The sequence below is a fragment of the Heterocephalus glaber genome, unplaced genomic scaffold (genome assembly GCF_053883595.1).
Source record: "Heterocephalus glaber isolate CG9 unplaced genomic scaffold, H.glaber_assembly_v1.0 deba00000818, whole genome shotgun sequence".
Classification (NCBI taxonomy): Eukaryota; Metazoa; Chordata; class Mammalia; order Rodentia; family Bathyergidae; genus Heterocephalus; species Heterocephalus glaber.
Genome location: NW_028258164.1, coordinates 14102310 through 14113093, shown reverse-complemented (window position 1 = coordinate 14113093; position 10784 = coordinate 14102310). Strand labels below are relative to the sequence as shown.

At 54.6% G+C, this 10784-nt stretch overlaps 1 protein-coding gene across 2 annotated transcripts; it reads left to right on the top strand.

The window, feature by feature from the left end:
* Window positions 1–459: 459 nt before the first annotated feature.
* Window positions 460–10600, top strand: Atg9b (autophagy related 9B). 2 transcript variants are annotated; one of them, XM_087207811.1, is made up of 16 exons: window positions 460–616; window positions 1912–1975; window positions 2375–2519; window positions 2618–2663; window positions 2815–2877; window positions 3066–3227; window positions 4904–5045; window positions 6381–7135; window positions 7206–7359; window positions 7533–7712; window positions 8084–8320; window positions 8575–8711; window positions 8885–8981; window positions 9082–9205; window positions 9289–9429; window positions 9986–10600. In XM_087207811.1, exons 2-15 carry the CDS (start codon window positions 1973–1975, stop codon window positions 9414–9416), a joined length of 2373 nt encoding a protein of 790 aa, XP_087063937.1. In that variant the 5' UTR covers window positions 460–616; window positions 1912–1972; the 3' UTR covers window positions 9417–9429; window positions 9986–10600. The 2 variants fall into 2 exon arrangements, with proteins under 2 accessions (XP_087063937.1, XP_087063936.1); XM_087207810.1 differs by having other exon boundaries at window positions 1912–2519.
* The last annotated feature ends 184 nt before the right edge of the window (window positions 10601–10784 follow it).

Sequence of the window (10784 nt, the reverse complement as noted above, 5' to 3'; positions counted from 1 at the left end):
TCTCAGAAAGATCATGGGCATTTCCTTGGTCTCCCTACAATTTGGGATTCCATTTTGCCACCTATAGACAGGCTGGGTCTCATTTTCATAGCTCTGCCTCCTCCTGCTCAGTCATAAAGGTTTGCAAGTCTTGAGCTACTGGGACAATTCTCCCAGAAAAGAGACACATCAGGAGAAAAGCAAGCTCATTTGGACTCAGTTTATGGACAATTCCGTGATTGCTGCCACATTCCTCCAGTCAACAATTTAGGACACACTGTGTTCCTCTGAGTTTCACAGGTGCTGGGCCCTACATCATCCCTTTGGCCTAAACCTGGAGGCCCTGGCACCTGCTGGCTGAGTCATTATCTCAGGCATGGTCTTCAGCAGGAAACCTGTGATTCAGGGCCTCAAGAATGGCGTTGGGCAAGCCACCAGACCAGCTGCCTGGGTCTCCTCCTCCTTGTTGAGGTGACAACAGGAAACTTAAACTTGGGCAGCTTGTCCCCAGTACCCAAATTATCCTTCCACATCTTGGACCCCTGTTGTCTGCTCTGCTGGTCCAGACCAGATGATTCTCCGGGGCTGGAAGAAACTGGATTAGGACTTAAAAGAGAAGGCGTCAAGGATTAGGAAGGTAAGGACAGAAACATAATGGAACTCCAAGGAACCCTACTTTCCTACTTTAAACTCCCCAAACTGCTTCTTATTTCCAAGATAGCTGCCTTTTCTTCCTTCACTCTTTTGCTTGGGCTCCCCCATCTGGCTGCAAAGTCAGACAATCTCCCCTCTTCCCTTCCTTAGCAACCTCAGATGAATAAAATATTCAACTCTCTTTCTCTCTAAGCCTTTCCTCCCTTTCTGTGCTATACTGATGATTGAACCCAAGGGTGCTCTTCCACTGATCTACATCCCCAACCTTCCTTTTTTATTTTTTGTTTTGAGATAGTGTCTCACTAAATTCCCCAGACTGCCCTTGAACTTGTGATCCCCAGCCTCAGCCTTCCAAGGAGCTGGGATTATAGTTGTGTGCCACCACACTCAACTCAGCCTTTTCTTTTTTCTTTCCTTTCTTTTCTATTCATTTCCTTTTGTGTTACTGGGGATTGGACCCAGGTCCTTTGCGCTGAGCTACATCCTCAGCCCTTTTTGTATTGTATTTTATTTTTTCAATTAAAAAAATATTTTTTGGTACCAGGGATCAAACTCAGGACCTTGTGCTTGGGAGGCAGGCGTGGAACCACTGAGCTAAATCCCTGGCCTATTTTATTTAAAAAATTTTTTTTCATTTTATTTTCTTTTTTGAGACAAGGTCTTGGTATGTAGCCCAGGCTGGCCTTGAACTTGAGGCAATCTTCTTGCCCCAGCCTCCCAAATGCTGGGATTACAGGCATGTGCCACCATGCCCAGTTTAAGAAATAAAACATTTAGAACTGAGTGTGGTGGCATATACCTGTAATCCCAGTACTTGGGAGGCTGAGACAGGAGGATCATTGTCAGTGAACTCACAATGATGGCTTTGGAAGGCCATCCTGAACTATATAGTGAGATGCTGTCTCAAAAACCAAACCAAACAAAACAAAATTCTGGGCTGGTGCTGTACACTTGCCTAGCAGATTTGACACCTTGGCCCCAGGATCCTATCATCCTTTAATGGTATTTTGTTGGTTTATTTTGGCTGCTGCTCTCTGTATCTGTAGTCTCCTCAAGGTCTGAAGATGTCCCAGTGAACCCTTCGGCCCCTCCTTCCCAGCTGGCACCCCTCCCAGGGATGGAGGCTAAGCCCAAGAGAGGGTTGGCCCCAGGAAGCCCTGCCCGGGGTGTGGGTGATCATACAGGTGTCCCAAAGCTGGGACGCCTGAGGCCTGCCCAGCCTGAGTCACCTGGTAGTGTTGTCATTGTCCTTGCTGAAGTTGCCACTCAACTCCACAGACCTCTGTGTGAGCAGGAGCAGCCCCAATCTTTCTAACTTCTGCGGAGAAGCCGCAGCCAGATGGTGAGAGGAATGGCCTGGGGGGGGAGCCGGGGGCGGTGGGGGTGCTCGGGAGACCTGGGGTCTGGCTCCATGCCCCTGGTCCCCATGCTGCCGCCACCGCCTGCTCCTCCAGGTCGGGGACCTGGGGGAGGGAGGATCTCTGTCTTCTCTCTGCCCTCTGCTCCCCGCACAAGAAGCTCCCCCTCTTCACTGTTCCCTGTGACCCCTGGCTCCCTGTGCCCGGGGCTGAAGGGGACAGGGGCTTCTCAGACCTGCCACACTACCCTGTCCATCCCAGCCACCCCCCCCAAATGGGCACAGCCTATCTCAATGCCCAGCTCTGCTTCCCCCTCCTGGGGACCTCAGTCCATCCCCTCCCTGGCCTCGTCCACCCCCTCCCCCTCACACCGCTGCACCCAGGACCCTGGTGGGCTTCGGATGGGCCGTCTGGCCTCAGAGCAGGATTACGAGAGGCTGGAGGACTGTGACCCCAAGGGGTCCCAAGACTCACCCCTCCATGGGGAGGACCAGCAGCCCCTACTTCACGTGCCCGAAGGGCTTCGGGGTGAGGATGGGGAAGGGGCTGGGGGCTTGGGACAAGCTTGGTCAGGCTGGGACTCAGTGCCAGGGTCTCAATTTCTTGACGCGGTCCTCTGCCCCCAGGCTCCTGGCATCACATCCAGAACCTGGACACGTTCTTCACCAATATATCCTTTGTGCTTGGCTGCTGGAGGGGGCATGGATCTGGCATGTTCTTGGCAGGGAGACTCTGAGGGTGCAGTGAGCTTGTCGGGGAGTGAAAGGCAGTGTCCCCAGCACAGGTACCGTGCCTTGGGTTTCTTTCTTGACTCAAGCCACATCTACAGCTACCACCAGCGGAACGGCTTCACCTGTATCCTTCTGGAGGACATCTTTCAGCTGGGGTGAGACACTGTCCCGGTGCTGAGCTCAGACCTCTGGGCTCAGCCCCCACCCCCAAGTTTTCCTTCCTTAACAACCACTACTGCTTCTAGTCTGTCTAGCTTGTGCCAACCTGGAGCTCCGAAGGGCACGAGGGGTGGGGGACCCTCAGGCCTGATCACTGCCTTGTCCCCATACCCCCCTCCTGCAGACAGTTCCTTTTCATCGTCACCTTTACAACCTTCCTCCTTTGCTGCGTGGACTATGATGTTCTATTTGCCAATCAACCAAACAACCATACAAGACCCTGGCCAGTCCAACACAAAGTGGCCTTGTCAGATGCCATCCTACCCTCTTCGCAGTGTGCAGAGAGGTGAGTGATAGCCCAGAGGGGTCCCCACCCCATGAAGCCCACCTTAGGGTTAGAAGAGCAGAAGGCAGCACTCTCCTTGCTCTTTAGTCTAGATCAGCAGTTCTCACAGTGTTTGGCTTCAGGACTTCAAATGTAATGTGTTGTTGTTGTTTTTGTTTGTTTGAGACAAGGTCTCATAGTTCAGACTGGCCTTGAACTCATGGTGATCTTCCTGCTTTAGCCTTCCAAGTGCAGGAATTACAGCTATGAGCCATAACACCTGGCTTAAAGTATATTTTAAAAAATTATGTGTATGTGTGTATATATGTGTGGTGGTGGCCATTAAACCCAGGACCTTCACACTGAGCTGCATCCCCAGACCTTTTAACATTTTTTTGAGACAGACAGGGTATAAGTCACTAAGGGCCAGGGATATAGCTCGGTGGCGCAGCAACTGCCTGGCAAGCGCAAGGCCCTGAGTTTGATTCCTGGTACCGCCCACCCCCCCACCCCCGCAGAATGTCACTAAGTTGCCCAGGTGAGGCTGGAACTGTTAGCCTTCTGGAGAACTGAGATTGGCTTTAAATGTGTTTGGGTTGCTTGGTTTTATTTGGTACCAGGGATCGAACTCATGTTTTTGTTTGTTTTTATGAGACAAGGTCTTGCTATGTAGTCCAGGCTGGCCTGGAACTCACTATGTATGTAGGCTGGCCTTGAACTCCCTCCTGGGATTGCTGTGATTACAGGTGTGTACCACTACACCTGGCCTAAATGTATTTTTTTTTTTTTTTTGGTACTGGGGATCGAACTCAGGACCTTGCGCTTGGGAGGCAGGTGCCAGAACCACTGAGCTAAATCCCCGGCCCTAAATGTATTTTTTTCTTAAAACAGGGTCTTGCTATATAGTTCAGGCTGGCCTCGAACTTGTAGTGATCCTCCTGCCTCAGCCTCCTGAGTGCTGGGATTACAAGCATGCGCTACCATGCCTGGCATAAGTGTATTTTTGAATACACTTCAAATTGATTGAGAACTACAAAGAGCCTTTGTTTATGAGAGTCATATCTCATCTATACTTATTGTATTAGAAATCAAAGCTGAGGGCTGGGGATTTAGCTCAGTGGTGCCTCGCCTGCCTTGTAAACGCAAGGTCCTGAGTTTGATCCCCAGTACCCCCCCCCAAAAAAAAAGAAAAGAAAGAAATGTAGCTCAGCAGTGCAGTGTCTGCCTGGCAAGCTTGAGTCCCTGAGTTTGATTCTTGGTACAAAAACAAAAGAAAAGAAAAAAGAAATTAAAGCTGAGGATGTCTCTAATTATTTGTTTATTTTTCCATGCTGGTGATCAAACCCAGGGCTTGGAGCATGCCCGAGAAGTGCTTCACTATTAAGTTTTACCCCTGGTCCTGAGGACACTTTAAAGCCTAGCCTTGTACCAATGCACATTCCTTGCGCTGTCAGTGTGATGTGACATCTTAGCACGTCCCATAGGGTCTGGAAAACACTGCACACTTGCAGGAGAATGAGAGTACAAACAGCAGGAAGCACTAGTGTTGTTTGCAACAAGTGACGGCTTTGCAGACACTTGCGAGTGCCTCTTTGGGGACTCCTCTCTGGACCCCACTCTGAGACCTGTCACCTGCTCCTGGTATTGGTCTCCTTCTCTAAGTTTCTCACTGCCCACACACTTGTGTCCCCACACAGGATCCGTGCCAGTCCCCTGCTGGTCTTCCTCCTCATCCTGGCTGCCTGCTACTGGCTGTTCCAGCTGCTTCGCTCCCTCCGCAACCTCTTCAGCTACTGGGACATCCAGGTGTTTTACAGGGAGGCCCTGCACATCACTCCGGTGAGCTGCTCAGGCGCTGTCTGCTGTGAGTGGGTGGGCAGAGGACAGAAAGAGCGAGGGCTGGGGATTTAGCTCAATGGCGCTGCACCTGCCTGGCAAGCACAAGGTCCTGAGTTTGATCCCCATACTGAAGGGAAAAAAAAAAAGAGAGAGAGAGAGAGAGCAGCCTCATCATACTGGGCGTGGGAGGTGGGTACTGCCACCTTCGGAGCAGAGCCCTTGCCCTGTGCAGCTTCCTTTATTTAGATGGGTCATGGAAGATGACTTAGAGTCACATGTTTGTCGTGAAAACAATGAGTGTTGAGGGGAAGAGCTGCCAGCTGGCTTTCTAGAGTAGTAGGAGTATGAGCTGGTCTTATAAGGTTAGGATGGGGTCAGGAAGGGCGTTCCAAGCTCCAGGGCAAGATGTGGGGAAAGCAATGGGCATGTGCAGGACTCTGTCAGCCTGAAACTGAGCCTGTAGGGGCCTTGTTGGTTTTGTCTCTGGCCCCTAGTCATGCTATCTGCCTGCTCTTCCTTTCTTCTCTATCTTGCTGCTGCTGCATGTTCCAGACCTAAGTAGCACAAGTCCCTTGCTCATCCTAGAAAGTATAGGGCCTTTGGCACAGTCCTCCCCTGGCATGAGGGGAGGGTTCTAGAAGGCACAGGAGTAGGGGGACACCAGGCACAGAGCAGGGAGGAGATAGGAGGCTGGCAGAGCAGATGGATAGTGGGACCATGACCGCTGCTCCTCCAGGGGCCTGCTGACCCCTCTCTTCCTCTTTCCTTCTGTTCTCTCTTGTTCCTTCAGAGGAAGGGGAGACATTGGCACTAGCTGGAGAGGCTGCCTGGGGCTAAGATGGGGTCTGGAGCTCTCTAGGGAGTTCTGGCAGTGTCCTCACCGCAGACACGGACACAGCCGGGGTCCTGGGAAGGCTAATGTGATGACAGAGTGCAAGTGACCAGAAGTGGGGTGGCATGGGGATCTCAAAGCTCACCAGAGCAGCAGGTGGTGAGGACTGGAGTCCCGAGGAAATGGGAAGGAGAGGTTCCCCCAGGAGCCACCAACTCTTAAGGAGCTGAGAAGCCAGGTCAGTTACCCAAAGTCTGCTAAAGAAGTGTCACTAAGAAGCACATGACTAATGGCCACATGAGAGGCAAGGATGGCAGGTGCAGAACAATTCAGAAAAGAGGACGTCACAAGTGCCACAGTTAGCGGCAGTGTAGGGAAAGAGAGAAAGCCAAAAATGGCTGGCAGCACTGGACCTAGCGTTGGTCTTGTTGAGTTGAGCAGGGTGTCGGCGCACACTGGGAACCAGGGCCGCCGGTGCTCATCATTCCCCTCTCCTCTGGTAGGAGGAGCTCAGCTCCGTGCCCTGGGCAGAGGTCCAGTCACGCCTCCTGGAGCTTCAGCGGAGCGGGGGTCTGTGCGTGCAGCCGCGGCCGCTGACCGAACTGGACGTGCACCACCGCATCCTGCGCTACACCAACTACCAGGTGGCACTGGCCAACAAGGGCCTGCTGCCGGCCCGCTGCCTGCTGCCATGGGGAGGCAGCGCCGCCTTCCTCAGCCGCGGCCTGGCGCTCAACGTCGATCTGCTGCTCTTCCGTGGGCCCTTCTCGCTCTTCCGCGGGGGCTGGGAGCTGCCTGACGCCTACAAGCGCGGCGACCATCGAGGCGCCCTGGCGGCGCGCTGGGGGCGCACGGTTCTGCTGCTGGCCGCTGTGAACATGGCGCTGAGCCCGGTGGTGCTGGCCTGGCAGGTGTTGCACGCCTTCTATAGCCATGCCGAGCTGTTGAGGCGAGAGCCCGGCGCCTTCGGGGCAAGGCGCTGGTCCCGCCTGGCTCGCCTGCAGCTGCGTCACTTCAATGAGTTGCCACACGAGCTGCGTGCGCGTCTGGCCCGCGCCTACCGCCCCTCCATCGCCTTCCTGCGTGCCGCCGAGCCCCCCGCACCCCTTCGCGCGCTGCTGGCCCGCCAGCTCCTCTTCTTTGCAGGTGCCCTCTTCGCTGCATTGCTGCTGCTCACCATCTACGACGAGGATGTGCTCACCGTAGAGCATGTGTTCACCACCATGACCGCGCTTGGGCTCGCAGTCACCGTGGCCAGGTGCGAGGCACATGCTTGGGGTTGGGGGTGGCTCACCCTCCAGCCCTCTAACCCCTGCCCCGCCTTCCAGGTGTTTCCTCCCGGAGGAGCAGGGTCAGGGGCGCCCCCCGAAGCTCCTGCTGCAGATGGCCCTGGCCCACATGCACTACCTCCCCGAGGAGCCTGGCGCCGGTGGCAGAGACACTGACTATCGGCAGATGTCCCAGCTGCTGCAGTACCGAGCGGTAAGGGTCAAAGGAGGGCACCGAGGAGGCTGAACACTGGTGGTCCCTGGAGCCTATGGGGTGACTGGGTTGGAGCCTTCCTGTCCTGGACAGAGTCCCTGGGGGCTCCTTGGTCCCCATCTCCTGTGTATGCCCCTGGGGACCCCTGCTCAGCCCCACCCCTGCATCCCCAGGCCTCCCTCCTGGAAGAGCTCCTGTCCCCACTCCTCACTCCGCTGTTTCTGCTCTTCTGGTTCTGGCCTCGAGCCCTGGAGTTTATTGACTTTTTTCATCACTTCACTGTGGATGTGGCTGGTGTTGGGGACATCTGCTCCTTCGCCCTCATGGATGTGAAACGCCATGGCCACCCTCAGGTTAGAGCCCTCTTGCCCACCCCTTCCCCAGGGCAGACTGGGTTCCAAGCCCGGCTCTGCTGGTTGCCACCTGTGACCCTGAGCAAGTCACTGCACTCTTTCATGTGGGGACAATGACAAGAACCAGCATGCAGCCTTGTCGTGAGGCTGATAGGACATCTTTAGAACCCTTTGTAGAGTTGCTGGCCGTTGTGGGAGCAGAGGCCACCAGAGGGCTGGAGAAAGGGGACTGGGTCTGCACCAAGGGACAAAGCAGAGAAGGCTGGGTCTGGACCCAGGTGTTCTGAGCTATCCTGAGTGTAGAACGAGTGTGTCCCATCCTGCCTACCCCTGAGAGGCTCAGGGACCACAGTGCCTGTCTTTGTTTGCAGTGGCTCTCAGAGGGACAGACAGAGGCCTCTGTGGCCCAGCGGGCTGAGAATGGAAAGACTGAGCTCTCCTTGATGAGGTTTTCGCTGGCACATCCGCAATGGCGCCCCCCAGGGGACAGTTCTAAGTTCCTTGGCCACCTTCGGGGCCGGGTACAACAAGATGCAGCTGCCTGGGGTGCCACCTCAGCTCGCAGCCCCCCAACCCCAGGGGTGCTCAGTGATTGCACCTCGCCTCTGGTGAGTCCCAGGCCTGGCCTATTTTTCTGCCATTCTCACCACTACCTTTATTTTTGTTTGTTTTTGCTATGTAGTTCAGGCCGGCCTTGAACTCACTGTGTTGCCCAGGCTGGCCTCTAACTTGTGTCAATCCTTCGGCCTCAGCCTCCCAAGTGCTGGGACTACAGGCACATGCCACCATGCCCAGTTTCCTGCCTCCTTTAGATCTCTTTTCCCTCCCTTCCTTCTGAACTTGGTTTTCCTCTTCTCTTTAGCAGCCAGATGCCTTCCTGGCTAACCTCTTGGTGAACCCCATCTTGCCCCCGAGGGACATGAGCCCCACAGCCACTTGCCCGGCTGCTGCCACAGCCAGTGTTCTTGCTTCAATTTCCCGAATTACCCAGGACCCCAGGTGAGGGGTACAGGCCTAGGATGCAGGGGAGTCTGAGGTGAGGCTAATCCTCCAGAAGGAGGAAATTGGGGTGTTGAGGATATTTGGAAGGGGAGGTGAAGCCTGGCCCTCCCCCTGGGGTGGGATGTCTTGTCTAGCTTGACTTGCTTGACTTGCCGTGCCTTGTGTTCCAGTTGTGTGTCCCCAGGAGGCACCGGGGGCCAGAAGCTAGCCCAGCTCCCAGAGCTGGCCTCTGCTGAGATGAGTCTCCATGCCATTTACCTGCACCAGGTGAGCAGAAGGTTGCTGGAAAGAAGTGGAGGAGGAAGCCTTTGGTGCCTAGCCCAGGGCAGGGCAGAAAGGAGCCTCTCTTTTCTCTTCCTCTGCATAGCTCCATCAACAGCAGCAGCAGGAGCTGTGGGAAGAAACCTCGGGCTCCTCCCCATCCAGGGCCTGGTCCAGCCCCTCACAGCCAGCCTCGCCTGATGAGGAAAAGCCATCCTGGTCAAGTGATGGTGAGGAGGGAGAGGTAGAGGGGGCTGATCCTGGAAAATGTGAGGCATCATGGCACTGCCCAACTGATGGTTTTTGTCACCAGGCTCCAGCCCTGCCTCCAGCCCCAGACAGCAGTGGGGAAAACCGAGGGCCCAGAATCTGTTCCCTGAAGGGTTTCAGGAGACCATAGACACCAAGAGGCAGCCCAGACAGGTCCCTGGCACCGATTGAGACAACACTTCAGGTCAGTACAGCCCACTTTGGAGAAGGGAAGGTGTGAGGAGGAAGTTGGTTTGGAGCCTGTCTTGAAGGGATAGGAATGCTGGTGGGTTCGGGTCCTGAGGGTGGTCCTATGTAGAGCCTGAGCCTTGGGCTGCTTTACACTATGCTTGCAGTCTACTGGTTGTTGTTGTTCCGATTGTAGTCCTCACCTCCTAAGACCCCATCCACACACTCTTTGATGATATTGTGAGCCTCATCAGCATTAAAGCCAACCCGGGGGTGAGGGTGCGGTGAGGGGGAGAGGGTATGGAGAGGCTGATCCCCAGCCCAGTAGAGAGGATCCAGGCTCAGAGGACACTGCATCCCACCAATCTGGACTGCTCTGCACTGGGAGACCACCCGACAGAGACCCTGCACCCAGGCAGGAGGGACCGGGAGCTGAAGAGTGCAAGTTTTTTTGGGGGGGGTACCGGGGATCAAACTTGGGACCTTGTGCTTTTGAGGCAGGTGGTGAATCCCCGGCCCTGACCTAAATCCCCGGCCCTGGGCTGCTTTCCAAGTGCCTTCCTCTCCCTCAGGTTCCTGGCTTCTCCAGCCGCAGGAGATTGGACAGGGTGGTGTACAAGGACACAAGAAGCCATCTTTACAGGCCTCCCAAAGATGACAAGCCCAGAATGCTTTCACTGGACAGGACCTGGGGTTCATTGAGGAACTCACCTTGGAGAACAGAGAGAGGGAGGCAATGTCTGTAGCACCGGCAGACACATCTTAGAGATGGTCCTCACACTAGAGGTTAAGGAGGGGCCGCCTGCCCACTGGCTATCTAGAAGTTGCCTGGGAAGTCCCTGAGTATCCTCAAAGTGGAGGACAGGGCCCAGCAGGAGGCCAAGCTAAGTGTTAGGTAAGTAGGAAAGCACGTGGTCTGAGAGTCAAAGGCTCCATTCTGCTGACCTCATGTTCCCAGGGGACTTGAGGGATGAGGCCTTCCTTGTAAATGGAAAAATTAGAGACGGCTAATGTTTTGGACCTTATCACTGCTGTGTTATCTGAGGAAGTGGGCGTGGCTCCTCATCTTGTGTGAAAGAAGCAGTCAAAATGGCTCCTGTCTTTGTGCTGGAGCCTCTGCCCCCCCCCCCCCCCAGGAGTTGAAGGATACCACCTACCTTTTCAATAAAGCCCGAGGGAACAACACAAGAGAACTGTCTGTGGTTGGCTGGAGACTGTTTTTACAACGCTGGGACATGTGCAGTGTGTAGGGCATGATGTTCAAGAATTACCATGCCTACATCTGTACAAGTTAAAACACAAAACTTGCCTTTTTTTTTTTTTTTTGGTACTGGGGATCAAACTCAGAACCTTGCGCTTTCGAGGCAGGCG